Genomic DNA, 15,669 nt, shown 5'->3' on the forward strand with positions numbered 1-15,669 from the left:
TAGAAATTTATAATAGGCTTCTTTTTTGAATTTCTCAGTATTGAAAGTAATCCCATGATGTTACACTTAACTATGCCTGAGTTTTCTATTTACATTGTTTATCTATTAGTTGACTTTTGCATCCTAAAGGTAAATTTTCTTAATTCCCTTGATCGAACAGTGTGCTACATCTTATTTTCCCTGTTTCATGAATTTATCTATTCTTTCCTCATTTAAATTAAGAAACATAATGGTACTAAATTCTCGGAATCAACCCATGGTTACTCAAGTCACAAGGAGAAACCTAATATTCTACTGTTGTGCACCCTCTATTGTCACAAGACGAGCAATATAAGGGAGATATAGTGACATTCTAAACAATTAAAGTTAAACACAAGTGATAAAGTAAATAAGATGAGGTATTTTATTCTTTACATTACTTCGTATTGTTTAATGATGATTTTTTGCTATTTCAAAATCATAATGTGATCGTATTCTAGCCGGGATGAATCCACTTAATGCTAGAGTGACGACTAAGGAGAGATTTTCTTCTCAGCACCTATTTCCTAATTATCCTATAAAAATTATGGCTAGTAATTTTATTCATGCAACTCATAATTATTTGGTTGTAAGACCTTGCCCACTTATTAAGATGCTACACAACAATGCTTTGCAATCATTTGAATTTTATGTTCTGCTCATGATAAAGGTTCTTTCTTCTTTTTATTCTTGTGTTGGATGACTTAATGATTTGTTTTTAGTTGCATTAAAGTTGGACCTTTAGTTGTTTATTCTTTAACTATCCTGTACAAATTGGGTCTAGTAGTTTTTGTTGTCTGCTCATAATAAGCTTTCTCTTTTTTATGTATTTATTTATTGAATGTGTTGCATAATTTATTTTTTACTCATACATTATGTTTGGGATTACCTGATTGAGTTATGGATGATTCTTTAGGATGCATGATTATTTAATCGTCAGGAATCATGAACAGATTACTTTGATGGATTTGTCTTTATGACCTTGTTGCTTTATCTTCTCAGTTCTCGTCATTTGTCATTAATTCATACATGTTCTTGTAGGTCTTGAAGATGTAAACACTCCATTTGGATCTGTGGAAGGTATTAGCATGCCATTCGAAACTATGTTTTTATCCATTTTTCCTTTATATGGTTATTGCTTCATGACATTGCATTGATGGACTTTGAATTCTTTGTGCGAATATTTTTTTCTATTGTCAAACTTAATTTATATTAAATCTCTAACTCATATTTTCACTTGATCAAACTCTTGTATTATAGTTTGTCTAGCATAATATACTGATGTTTGAATAATCTACCTTTTGGATTTGCAAAACAAAACGGGGGAGGTGCTGACTCATGAATTCATAACAATCCCACGTAGTATTTTTTTAAGAAAAAAGATAAGTGGTAAGAGAATCTTGTGATAGCATATATACATATTTTTGTATCTAGTTGTAAGTCTGGCCTAATACAATCGCAGTTAGGTTAGGGAGGGATCGTAACATTCCTATGTTTGTTCCACATGTTCAAGAATCTTACTCTCCCATGAGGAAAACAATTTCCATGCGTAAATGGTTCTGTTATTATCATCTAGTAGATATCTTTTTGTTACAGCAGAATACTTCATAACTTCGTAAATAGTGAGATAAGACTTGGTTGTTATTGTTATTGTAACTTTGTAAATAGTACATTGTCTAAAGTTAAAAGCTAAGTATCTTACTGTTATATCAAAATATAGGTTATACTTCATGTATTTATAGCCTTTAACATTATTAATTATGTCTAAGATATAGGTGTAAGGCTAGGTATGCTTTGGACTATCTTTCCTATTATATCTAACACTCCCCTTCACTCTAGAATATAAGTTATTTTTAAACATAAATCATAGTAGTAGGAGGCATGATAAAAATGCGAATAATTTGTTCTCCAATAGAAGGTATGGCATGCCTCTTTCTTAAGACATAACTACATATCATAGATGAAGTGGCAGTCTACCTGTTAATTCATTCATGGAACATTAGATTGTTTACAATATAAATGTGTGCTCAATTGTCACAATGCATATTCATTGGTTCGATACTACCAAAATCGAGGTCTTCAAAGAAAATGAATCTACATTGTCTACCAAAATGTGAGCTATTGTACTACATTCTGTTCCAAGGTTAATCATACAACAAATTGCTTCTTGCCTTTTCAATTATTAAGTTACTAGGTTGCCTTTGATATATGTATAAAATCTTGAAGTGGATCCTTTAGACCTAGTATAATTAAATCAGAATAGACACGACTATTTAGGTGTCCATACTTATAAAGTAAATCGTTCCTTTAATGCATTCTGATATTGCAGAATGCTTAACGCTACTATCCAGTAACACTTCTTGGCTTTTGGATAACTTGACCTATGTTTGGGATTGTGTACGAGATGATTCTTTGCACCTCTTTAATTACAAGAGCAGTTATTAAACTCATTGTTGTATGATCACATATTATGCAATATTGCAGTTTCTATAAGTTTAATCTAAGCATACTGATTTCTTGCAAGAGATTCATTTCATATTTCTCTTTATATAAAAGATGTTTTTTGAGAGCCATAGGAGACTTCCTTCCTAACTCCTTAACAATAAATTTGATGTTGACCTATTTTAAATATCTATGATACCTTGCATATCGCTTTATGTTATAAGATTATCATTGTCTCTCTATATAAAAGCAAAATGTTAAATCTTCTCCTTGTATTGTCATATCACCATAATTTTTATGTAATTTTGTAATTTACTTATTCAATTTGGAAACATCCACTATTACTTTTCTTATTTTAATTTGTTAACTGCGTGGAAAATTATAAATTAATTTAATAATTAATAAATTTAATTATTAATTGCGATAGTGTTACTAAGTTAAATGATTCTGTATTTATTTAAGTGATTTTTTTAACATGGTAATTTTATATATATCAATATGAATTTCTAACAAAAAAATAAATAAATATGGATATCATAATTCTATATATTATCAATATAGATATAACACATTTTCTAATTTGTGCATAGATAATCTAATTTTATATATAGCAATGCAAATGTGATATATTATTTAAATTTGTGAAAAGGTAATCTAATAATTCTATTTATACTGATATAATTATAATATATTTTTATAATGCAAGTATTTTAGCATAACTAGAGTCCTTTAAAATATATTAATAATTTGATAAGTATAATAATTGTATATGTCAACCCTAATGAGAGTTAGATTAAATTAAATATATTATTAAATTCAATAAAATTAGTGGCGTTTGCTAATTTAGAGCATTGTACAGTACTGTGCCAACACAATTTTTACACTTATTTATTTTAAAATATAGGTCTCTACCAATTTTAAAAAATATTTCCATTAACATTTGGGAGCAATAGGCTACAAATTGTTACATGCGTCATCTTGATCACCTTGTTAATACCAAAATGAATGGTGTATCAGATGAGGCATTTTATCCTCAGCCAATACTTCATTGCGGTGTGCTGGTATCATAGTGGCAGCTCACAATTAGAGCAATCACTCAGGCAAGACCAGGTGTGGACTGAAAACAAATTGATAAATGGTTAGATTAGGTTTTTTGTGACTACATTTGCCAGTTAATTTGATAAACTGGGATTTGTGAATCTATTATGTGCTTTGATCAGAAATAAGAAACTTTAGTTTTGTGCACAAGGTTTTATTTTTCAATGCCAGATTTAGGATCTCTCGAGTCCAGCAATCTTTGCCTTGCATGTGTAGGGAGGGGCGTATCATTAGGACTGGTTCACATTGATTTGATTAGCCTTTTCTATCTTTAATGGTTCTGGGTTTTTAGCTACCGAATTTTACACCCAACTAGATATTTTTCCAAGCTACTTTGTTGCTTAATAATTTATGATTCATGTAAAGAGAAAATGTGTTATCGGTTATCTTTCTTGTTAGAATATGTCCTTGTAAAATAGACCTTTAAATTTTCTTATTACATTTGATTGTGATAAGCTTACTTGTCATGTTATTGATAAAAATTGAATGTTTACCACTTGTGTCAGATTAGATTTTCTAATTTGAGTTTGTAGCAATAAAGTTTATAAGATTCTGAATTGTCATCTAACAGGTGGTAGGTCACCACTCAACCTTGACAGAACACTAGAGCATGACAGACATCCACTTGCAATAACAGCAGCTGATGCTGTTGCTGCCAATAATGTTCCCCCATGGAACTGGAGAGATGCATCTGTGAATGGTAATGAACTTTTTATCGATATCGGAAGTATCTTCTTGGATATTCATTGATTCCATCTTTGGAAATGGAATATCATGTGTACTATTCATCTCAAAATGTTTTATTTGTGTTGCTAACCTAAACATAGTATCATCATGTAAGAGGGTCTTGTTTTTGAAATACTGCTACTCTCCTTCTGATGATGTGATTAGTTTGTCAATTTCTATACTATGCAGATAATAGTGCCTCTTACGTTGGGAGAGTCATTTTAGTCAAATGGGGTGATTTCTCGAGAAAAATTGGTATTGATGGCACTGCTGAGGCGATTAAGGAAACCATCAAGTCTGCATTTGGTTTAAGAACAAAAAGGGCTTTTTGGTTAGAAGATGAAGACAATGTGGTTCGTAGCTTTGACAGAGAAATGCCTCTTGGTTCCTATACTCTGCATCTTTATGAAGGTAATGATAATAATGCTTTTATGACAATATATCTAAAACTGCCCCCTTTGTGATAATAATGTTTTCATTTGTCATTTGTTCTTAAATTTTGAACTGCTAATCTTATCATTTATGTGCGCAACGGTAAAGTTGCTGCTGTGTGATCTAGAGGTCATGAGTTCAAGTCTTGAAAACAACATCTTTCAAAAGGTTGTGTACAATAGATCCTTTCTCGAGGTCCCGTATTGACGGAAGTTTCGTGCACCATTCTGCTTTTTTATACTTTCTATAAGAACTTGTGTTTGATTAAATGTAGTTTTTTGTACTTAATAAAACCTTATTGCATGATAAAATAGATACACAATTGTTTTTTTTTACTTGGAGGAAGTATACACAATTATGAACGGAATACAAGTCTAATGACAAATAATGTTTCTTTGGCCGTCCACTCGGAATGCAATTGCAGTAGTAAAATTGAAACAATGCTATGAGAGCAAGAAATAAAAAGCTGCAATTCTGATACACTACAAAACTTAATATTACATCTTTATCTCTAAATGTAATTAAGGATTAATATGCAATTATTGTGATCATTATTGGTCTCGAAATGAGTGTTCTTATTATCTGTTCTATATTGTTCTGAATTTGACAATTTGATACAAACTCATGCATTAGATGAATGATTTTATTTTGCCCCATGATGCTTAATAATGAATGCAAAACGGTTAATGTTGGTCCCAAGTCCTGATGAAAAAGGTTGACGGTTGCGTTAGGTTGTCAGCCAAAGTCAAATACTGGTTAATGTTTTATAATGGATCCATTGAACTATTGAGCTAATGTTAGGTTGTTCTCCGGAAAGAATGCGTGGGTCCAACTGTAACATTTCGGCAAGGATGACTACATCTTCATGAGAAATTGAGTGTAGTATTAAACATGCAAAAGTTCTCATACTATAGGTTGAATAAGAACAAACATTATAGAATATCGATTGTCTTAGATTTGGAACATAGGAACGTTCATCGGTGAAGCAATGTGGGTAGTAGATATGATGATTAGGAGAAGAATTAATATTTCATATTTGTAAGAGATAAAATAAATAGAAGAGAAAGCAAATATGTTAAAGAATTCGGATTTAAGTTATGGTACATAGGAAAGAATAAAATAAGAAATGAAGTAACTATTATTGTAGATAGTTTGTTAAAGGATGAAGTAGTAGGAGTAGTTAGAAAGAAGAGGGAGGGGGGTATAATTATAATTATCAAGATAGTGGTGATAAAAAAATTAATTAGTGTATATGCACCTCAAGTAAAGATTAGATGAAGACACCAAATATAAGTTTTGGGAGACTTAGATAAGGTAGTATAAAAAATTCAATCAAACGAAATGATTTTAAGAGGAGATCAAAATGGACATGTAGGAGTAAGAAATAAAGAATATAAAAGGGTGCATGATGGTTATGATTTTGAAATAAGAAATGAAGGAGGAAAATTTATATTAAATTTTGCGATAATATATAAACTTATAATAGTTAATATGTTTTTCAAGAGAAGATAAGAAAACTTAGTTACGTTCAGAAGTGGGTGCAGTAAGTCACAAATTGACTTTCTTATGATTAGGAAGAAGATATAAAAACTTGTAAAGATTACAAAATCATCTCTGGAGAAAACTTAACTACCCAATATATGTTACTTATTAGATATGCATCTCAAACATAATATCAATAAAAAGAAAATTTGCATGTCTTCTAGAATCAAGTGGTGGAAGTTAAAAGATAAGAAACAAAATATATTTAAGGAGAAAGTAGAAGTACAAGTATTACGAGAAATACATGACGACTCATGATATGGGATAAGATGATATTGCCCCCGAGGCATGGTTGAGTTGGTTACTGCGGGATAGACTTGCTGCAGTGGGCAAAGGTCGAATTTGGGCGAAGCCGAGGCAATGCCCTCCTGTATAGTGGTCAACTGCAGCTTCCCGATTTACCTCATAGATGGTTGTGGGGCCGACTATGTGGGGTCGTTGAAGTGGCGGATTCCACTTTTTTTGCTGCAGGGATAAGATGATATTAAAGTTCAGTGAGTTAAAAGGATGTGTACCATTAAGTAAAGAATCTTAGTGGTAAATGAGAAAATACAAGAGAAAGTAAAAGTAAAATGAACCTATAAGTAAAATGAGAAAATTTTGTAATGCTTGTATGAAAATAGCTATATAACTATAAAAAAAGAGGAAAGGGTAAGCTCGAGCTCGGCTCGTAATGAAATTAAATAGTTCGCGAACTGCTCGAGCTCGGTTCGAAAAAGGCTCGTTTAAAGTTAAACGAGTTTAGTTCGAGCTCAGTTCAAAAATAGCTCGTTTAAAAATTAAACGAGCTTAGTTCGAGCTTGGCTCATTAATATATAATATTTATAATTCATGTAATATATATTCGCGAGTTTCTTAACAAACATATTCGCGAGCCTTTAAACGAACACATTCGTGAGCCTTTAAACGAACATGTTCGCGAGCTCACGAACTAAATACTGTTAAGCTCGAGCTCAACTCGATAATATTTTCGAGCTCGAAATCAAGCTTGAGCTCAGCTCGTTAACTTAATCGAACGAACTCAAACGAACTTTTTTTCGAACCGAGACTCGAATAGCTCATGAGTAGCTTGACTCATTTACACCCCTAATATCTATAAAATAACTAAAACAACTTTAAAGATGGATGCAATAGGATACTTTTGAATGATGAGGAAACAAAAGAGTGAGGGAAGGGTATTTTCATCACTTTTTTAATGAAGATTTAAGTGACCAACTTAACTTAGATAATTTAAGTAGGTCAGAGGAGTATAAAAAAATTAAATTTTTATTGTAGAATTCAAGTAGAACATGCTGCAAATGGAATGTAAAATGAAAAAAAATAGTTGGACCAGATAATATTCCAGGTATGAAAGAGAAGTAAGATATTGAATGGTTTATAAAGTTATTCAATTTGGTATTGAAAACGAAAAAATATATTTGATCAATGAAAGGTAATTACTCTAGTCTCCTAATATAAAAATAAGGAAACATATAAAATTGTGTGAATTATAGGAGTATTAAGTTAATGAGTTATATCATGAAATTTTGAAAAAAATGACTAAGGAATATGACCACAGTGATTGAAAATTAATTTAGATTTATATTTGGAAAGTCAACAATAGAAGTTATACATCTTCTCAAGCAAAAGCATCGAGAATAAAACATAATTTACACATGATATTCGTCGACCTAGAAAAATCTTTTGAAAACGTCCCGAGAGATTATATGAAGAATTTTAGAAAAGAAATGTGTTAACGTCATATTAAAATCATTAATGATATGTATGAGTGTATCCAATGACAAGAATGACAACTGCAAATAGATTAACCGAAGTAGTTTCTATAAAGATAAAGTTACATCAAGAATCAACTTTTGGATGAACTCACTGGACACATCTAAGCCATGTTACCATGGTGCATATTATTTGCATATGATATTGTTTTAGTAAATGAGACACGTGAATGAGTAAATGCTAAATTAATTTTGATAGAAAACATTAGAAGTGAAAGCTTGGTTTAATATATGAAATTTGAGTTTAATAATATTAGATGTAATAATGTAATTGTTAAGATAAGAGATGATGAGTTATCTGTAATTGAGAACTTTAAGTATTTAGGATTATTTTTCTAACAGGATAAAAAGGTTGAGAGAGATGTATTATATATAATACAAGAGCAATGATATGCAGCATGAAATCAACGTGACACACTGCATGCAGTGGGTCCCACCACCATGCAGTTGAGTGTGTCATGTTGGTTTCATGCTGTATATCATTTCTAATAATACAAGTATGATGGTTGAAATAGAAAAGAGCGTCTCGTGTTCTTTGTGATTGTAAAATATCTCTAAAATTTAAAGAGAAATTTTACAAAAAAACGGTTAATAGGGACCTACTTGTTATATAGAATTGAATATTAGATTATAACTTCAGCACACTAGTATAGAGATCTACTGAGACAAAATTTGGTTGTTATTTTTTGTTGTTGTATGCTTAATAACGAATGCAATGATATTATAATTTACATTTGACGTGTCTTTTTTTTTTCTTTATTCCTGGTAATCCATTCTTAGCTTCAAAAGCCTGGGAAAAATACAAAGAATATCCCTTGGACAACTCAAATGAACTTGTCTAAATTCGATGTGTTTATTTTTTGACTGATAATAAATTTCAACTCTAATTTTCTCAGGTGTAACAATAAAAGTTTGTATTTACGATGACACTGATCGCATACCAGTTCGTACTGAAGAAAAGACACTCTACACAGAGGACGGTTTCCATGATTTCCTTTCTCACCGTGGTTGGACCGGCCTCAGAGAGTTAAGCAGCTTTAAAAATGTGGACTCCCTTGACGAACTGCACCCGGGTGCTGTGTACCAGGGAGTTAGATTGCTTAGCGATTAGTTAGCTAGCTGCAATGTTCTCGAGTGTGTGGATTCATGGTTTAGGGTTTGTGTAGTAGTAGTTTAAGCAAGCCATAAGCATCTTGTTTTAGAACTTGTGTAGCAGTAATAGCACCGTAAGTTGCGGCAGTGGAACTTACAGTTCCTCCTGGTAACATATAGGCAAGAAATTTAGCTGAAGTATTTCAACAGAAGACTGTGAACACATTTCCATTAGGGCAGCACAAACAAATCTCATCCAAAGAGCAGACCAGCAAGCACCATGGAGTGAGTTGCTTCCACATCACAACGCAATGCAATGCTGCTACTACAACGACGACAACAACAACAACCATCAGAGTGAATGAACATTCACAAACACTATATACCGCGAAGCTAATCCTGCTCATCATTCTTGTAAGAAACCAGCGTGTCGACTTTATGAATCTGCATCAACAAGAGAAAAACAAAAATTACAACAAACCAGATGAAAGAGAACTAGATCAAACACGATTCTCCTCCTACCTTGGTATCAAAGGAGTGCAGCTTTACCATCTGCGGGTTCTTGATCAACTTTGCATCGCTCTCAATCCAAGAGAATGGAATGGCGACGTCCATATCAGTGTAGGCCAACACATCGAACACACCTTCAGGAGTAACAACAAACACAAGCAAATCCAGTAAAAAAGGAGGAAGAAGCTTGCACTAGAAACCAAAAGCAAATTAAATTAGCACACCCACAGGGTTCGTCGAGACATGGCAGGTACGTGATCGACGATGCAATCTGACGCATGATTGCTTGGATCTCCCTCATAATCTCTTTATCGCTCTTCTCCTTGATCAACCTAACAAAACAAAACAAATCTTTTTTGATCAGATCAAACAAACCATTGTAGATTGGTTGGTGGTTATGATTATATATATATGCTTGTAATTAATTACCCCTTCTCCACGACCTCAGCATCGGTCTGGATGCTGAAATTCCATCTCTCCAGCACCTCCATGGTGGTCCTGCTCATGATCACGAGTACCACCCTTTGGAGCTTTCCGGCCTCCATCCATTCTTGAGAAAGGTAAGAAGAAGAAGATCTAAGATCGATCAAACAAAGAAAATAAGTTGGAAGGATTTGTGTTTTCTTGTGAAGTGAGTGTACCTGTCAATTGAGATGTTAAGCCGGCGAGGAAGGATTTGACGCCCTCGTCTTGCGTGAGCAGCATCGGCAGCCCGTACTTCTTCACCTTGACAAAGCTCTCTTCCGGATAAATTCCTCGGTTGTAGAGTATGCTGCGGATTCGGCGATTTAGGGTTCCAATTATCCGAGTCAAGAAACCGATCAAACGACGCGCAAGCGCAAAAAAGAACGGAACTTGGAAAAAAAAAAAAATTAAGATCCTCACCTGTTCGCGGCATACCCTGCGGGTCATCGATCAAGATCAAAACAGAAAAAAAAAAAAAAAGTGAGATCAAGGATGAGATCGAAAATGGGAAGGAAGGAGAGGGAGAGAGAGGGGTGGGTTACCGAAGAACTCGCAGACGATGGCGGCGGAGCCGCGGAGAGTGATGATGTCCTTGGAGACTGTTCTCGATCCCATCTCGCTGCTTTCTGAAGGGGTGGAGACGACGATTGTGGTTGAAGAAGCGATCGGCGGCTTCGAGGGCGAGAGGAATCCGGCAGCCAAGAAGGGCAAGTTAACGGCTACTTGCCCCCCCTTTTGCGGGGCATTTATAAAATTCTATGTTTGCGAAGTTGCAACGGTCGGAAACGGGGGTGGCTTTTCCTTTTTTTTTAATATATATAAAATAAAATATTAATTCAGAGAGTGAGTTTTTTTATAGTATAAATAAAAATAGGGAGAAACTTAAAACGGTGCTTATTATCCATATGATAAAAAGATGCTCTTGTTTTAAAATTATCACTTATATCAATTTTGATTAAAAATATACTATTTTAGAATAATTTTGATCAAAATTATATCATTTTAGAATAGTTTTGATTGAAATTTCAATAAAAAATAAAATTCATCGTCTCAACGGTTTCATACAGTAGGTCCTACGATTATCTATGAAAAGATAAATAAAAAAATTACAGTTGGTTACTAGGGGGAGAGCATTGTTTCAGCTTTATCGAGATTCGATCCTTGTCCATTTTAATAAATCTATCTCATAATAACCAATTCAATCATGTCCCGAACATAAACTAAAATAATATTACCGAGTAACTTTGAAGGTGCTCCATATTAAAGATACACTGTTCTAAAAGGGCAAATAACTTTTTCAAAATGTACTACTTTGGAACAATTTTAATTAAAATTGATTGCATTACCTTGAAGAAATTTTGATTGAAGTTGTCAAAGTTATTTCAGTAAAAGATAGAATCCGGCACCTCAGCGGTTCCACATGGTTGACTCCACGACCATTTGTAAGGAGGTAAATCGAGAAACTACAGTTGACCACGATGGAGGAAGACATTGTGTTCGACTTTTAACTCACCTAAATAACTCTATTCCGTCATAACCAAATCAACTGTCTCGGGCAAACAAAATGGCAAAGTTACATTACCGTTCAAAGGATGCGAATAACTTTAACAAAGTTGTACTATCTTAGAGTAATTTTGACTACACCTATGAGCAATTTTAATTAAAGATATTAAATTATAGATGAAATGTTATTTTGATAATTAAAAAAAATGCTCTTATGAAGATATGGATGATTAAGGATATTCTTTTGATTTTTTTTTTAAATTTGTAAATTTTAGTATAAATTAAAAAAATCTTTTTCATTATTTATTATAATATCTTTTAAATGTAAATCTTAGAAATAAACTCTATGTTTCCACTACTACATATAATCTAATTATTAATTTGGCTAAGAAATAAGATTAAAACTAATTAAATCATGAATTAGTACCAAATCTATAAGTATTAAATAAAATTTTTAAATAATTTAAACTATATGCTAGATATTACTATAAATTTTGAATGAAGAAGGTTTATACGATTTGTAAACTTATAAAATAGCCAAATTTGGAGAATTTTATATTTCTTTTAGCAATGTTGTTATATTAATTTTTTATGTCTAATTTATTTATTAAAATAATAAATGATAAGCTAAATCCGAATTAAAATTTAAAAATAGGAGATTCATATAGAAAATAAAAGATTTTTTAATTACACTTCATTTTTAAAAATATTTTAAATTATTAATTATTGTATGTTAATTGAGTTATAAATAAATAAACTCTTAAGAAATAAATTATAGTATGTTAAGCTAAACCATCCAAATGTGTATTGTGAGGTCTAATCATATGGTTTGACAATATGACTTGAGTTAGATATGTATTACATTGTATGTGTAGGATATCATGCAAATTGGAGATTGAATTTTGAATCCCAACTATAGTGTACTGTAGGACAATTTTCTTTCAGTAGGATGACAGACCTAACCTAAGAATACTAACCGCTTGGATAGGTCATTACGAATACTTTTCGATTTACCTTAGTGGTTGATAAAAAATTTTCGTAGGATCAAATTAATCACCTTTAGGATTAATGAGATCGTAAGAGTTAGATATAAAAAAGAATGAAGCTGTAAAATGATTCGAACTTGTGGATGCCCACCAAGTTTGAAGATGAACCTAAGACTTGTGGACATTCATTGATTGTATTAATAGTATTTAACTTTTAAATAAAGTTTTTTAAAAAAAATTAGGGAGCTTCATCCTAGGTGACAAATTAAGAGTATGTTTTTGATTGAAGGAGAGTAAATTAATTGAAACCTAAGAATAAAATTTCCCTTGCAACAACAAAGACAATACAAATGTTATTTGGCTGGGATGTGGGGAGCAGTCAATTGAAAAAAAATTATCCAATCTTCTAGTTGACTAGGGTCTGAATAAAAATATTATGTTCTTTAAATCCTTATTTTCATTCAATTCTTGAGTCAACTATGTTGGTGTAATCATGCCTTGAATGGTCATGTTCAATCAATATATTTTTGATGTGTGTATGGAGTTTGCAAGGACTTGGTAGCACTCACATGGAGCTTCTGAAGCTTGTGACTGGACACAGTCAAGTTGTGATGTTGACTTGGTTCGACCAAGTTAGTTTGACTCAAGTCTCAAAAGGTCCATTGGAGTTTTGAAGTGCGATTTTTCACAAGTATATAGTTGTCGTCAAGTAAGAAAATATCATCTTTTTGGACCGTGAAGTTAAGTACTAGTCTACGTGCAAAATAAGCTATCTAAATAAATCAAAATTGAAAGAATTTATTGTGAAAGTAAACAAAGTAAGAAGGCAAAATGAAAAGTTTCAATTTTAAAGGCAACTCTAGGACTTCAATTTCACCACTCTAATTATAATTTTTTCTTTTTACCTTAGTGTTTGATATACTTGAAGGTGGTATATCATAAGTTAATTGATATTTTCTCTCAGACAACCTCGATATATCTACTCAAACAAGGTCCCTACTTTCGTGGTAGCCGTACTAAGGTGACTTCTTTCTCATGGATAAGGTTATCTTAATTGGATAACAATTAATTATTAGACACTTGAGTCGATTGATTCTAAACAAAAGTTATTCAAATGAGTTATCTTATCCTTTGTTTGAATGCACCCTTGTTACAATAAATAGGTGGTGCAAGGGGATCTCAAATAGACAACTCATTACAATAATTATTTGCTTCTCTATGCTCATTCTAAACATTTGGTGCTCACATCTAGCAATATCTTCATTTTGCTTACATTGCATATTAGTAAAAAGATATTGTGTACGAAGTTTCTCCACCTCTTTTAAAAGAGTCTTTCATAGTGAAAATTTTGAACTTGATTCATCTAATATATCAACTAGGGTTTGAATCACATAAACTACTCTTATTAGCACTTGTGTTTTCTTTTATTATTTACATATCCACCATACTCAATCTTTATATTTGGTTTTGCAAGAGAAAAATATTTTATTTGTCACATTAAGGATATATAATGATCCTAATAGACTAAGTATTCTAGTCATTTAAAACTTAATTACCTTCACTTAGCTTAACTGAATCTATTTAAAGATCCCAACTTCACTTACATAAGTCTATGCAGAGCTTGGGATGGATCAATTTAATCACTACCTATAATTAGGAACCCATTGCTCATTGATCAAAGACTTAGTACAAGTGACTAGGTAGTATATATAAGCCCCTTCCTAGTTATACATGCCATCCTTATTAATGATGCTTAAAAGTGTAAACCCCAAGATTACATTCACTTGTAATATCTCATAGATGACATTGTTTCTAGATCTTCAACCTTGTTGATATCTTATGTTGCTCTCAAGGTCATCTCGCATTAAGCTCTCAGTCCCTAGATATATACACCAAGTCTTTCAATCTTTCTCCAACATGCCACTCTTCATTGTTCACCTACTAGTTCACCTCATGTCATAATGCCCTAGAGTACATCTCTCTATGAATTTCTAGTCCCTTAGATCCTTTTTTAATCACCTACGATCTCACCTTGTCAAACCACCAAACCAACAAATGCTTCATGTTCCTCATCCTTGAACTTACCTTGCCAAGAATTTCCATTCCCTTGAGCGATCCAAGCCATTCCTTACCGATCACTTTTCAATCCATCTTGTTATAGACCACTAAGCCATCGAGCATAATTCATCTAACTTGACAATGTCATACCAATCATAACAACCCAACTTTGTCGAGTCATGTTATATATGTTAGTCAATCTTTGCCAGAAAGAGCAGTGTGGCCGAGTTGCCGACTGCCGAGCTGAGTGGCCGAGTTGCCAAGCAGAGTGCTGAGTGCTCGAGTTGCCGAGCCGAGTGCCCGAGTTGCCGAGCCGAGTGCCCGAGTGCCCGACTGCCAAGAGTCGAGTGCCGAGTGGTCGACTGCCGAGTGCGAAGCTGAGAGCCGACTGTCGAGCCGAGAGCGAGTTGCTGAGCCGAGAGATAAGAGTCGAGTTGTCGAGCCGAGTGGCTGACTGCTGGGACGAGTCACCGAGTTGCCGAGTGGCCGAGTGGCCGAGTGCCCGAGTTATCAACTTTTGAGACGCCGAGTGGCGACTGCCGAGTGGCGAGCTGAGTGGTGCCGAGACGCTGAGTGGTTGAGGTCTGCGTTCAACGCAGTTTCCTTAAAACAGATTCGTCCCCTTCGGCGTTGCTTAAAGGGCACGACGGACATCTGTTTCCCATGATACAACGACTGAACCGGCAAGACGATCAAGCACAGATCATTATCGGCGAACCGATTACACCCAAAAGCTATCAGTGGGAAAAGTAAAGGAAAAAAGGAAGTGAGGGATCGAGAATGCTCTACCTGTGGTCTCATAATACTCGGCCGTTTAACTCGTCCATTAATTAATACGTTACAAAAATTGAACGGGAAGGCAAAATGTTAGTTGATTTGCTTGGGCAAATTATGCCTTGATCGGTCCGACATTTGACACGGGCAGGTCGCGCTCGTACACAAGTTGCCTTACGAGCAATGCAATCTGGGCCCTGGATTTGCACCCCCTGCGCGCCCACGCGTGAGAGAGAGCCTCTCCCCTTGCA

The 15,669-nt window shown here is 33.6% G+C and overlaps 2 protein-coding genes across 2 annotated transcripts; one reads left to right on the plus strand and one right to left on the minus strand.

The window, feature by feature from the left end:
* Nucleotides 1-1,059: 1,059 nt before the first annotated feature.
* LOC141819083 (trihelix transcription factor GT-1-like) lies at nucleotides 1,060-9,334 on the plus strand (the record flags this gene model as incomplete). The annotated part of the gene is made up of 4 exons (XM_074706451.1): nucleotides 1,060-1,098; nucleotides 4,130-4,258; nucleotides 4,474-4,695; nucleotides 8,927-9,334. Coding segments are annotated over 4 exons (605 nt in total), but the record flags the coding sequence as incomplete, so codon positions are not given.
* Nucleotides 9,335-9,515: 181 nt separating this feature from the next.
* LOC141819085 (mitotic spindle checkpoint protein MAD2) lies at nucleotides 9,516-10,712 on the minus strand. The gene is made up of 7 exons (XM_074706454.1): nucleotides 10,640-10,712; nucleotides 10,518-10,533; nucleotides 10,274-10,404; nucleotides 10,062-10,182; nucleotides 9,861-9,964; nucleotides 9,645-9,766; nucleotides 9,516-9,566 (listed from the first exon to the last, which is right to left on the minus strand). The coding sequence occupies exons 1-7, from the start codon at nucleotides 10,710-10,712 to the stop codon at nucleotides 9,516-9,518; spliced, it is 618 nt and encodes a 205-aa protein (XP_074562555.1).
* Between the last annotated feature and the right edge of the window lie 4,957 nt (nucleotides 10,713-15,669).

This window comes from Curcuma longa, unplaced genomic scaffold (assembly GCF_044706935.1).
Source record: "Curcuma longa cultivar G26 ecotype Majalengka, Jawa Barat unplaced genomic scaffold, ITB_CL_G26_1.1 contig_27710, whole genome shotgun sequence".
NCBI lineage: Eukaryota > Viridiplantae > Streptophyta > Magnoliopsida > Zingiberales > Zingiberaceae > Curcuma > Curcuma longa.

What these genes read in the sequence shown, in the direction of transcription:
- LOC141819085 (XM_074706454.1), bottom strand. Translation starts at nt 10,712, where the DNA reads ATGGGATCGAGAACAGTCTCCAAGGACATCATCACTCTCCGCGGCTCC. An exon ending in CTTAACATCTCAATTGACAG is followed by an intron (nt 10,183 to 10,273) that starts GTACACTCACTT and finishes ACCTTTCTCAAG; the next exon opens with AATGGATGGAGGCCGGAAAG. An exon ending in TGCACTCCTTTGATACCAAG is followed by an intron (nt 9,567 to 9,644) that starts GTAGGAGGAGAA and finishes TTGTTGATGCAG; the next exon opens with ATTCATAAAGTCGACACGCT.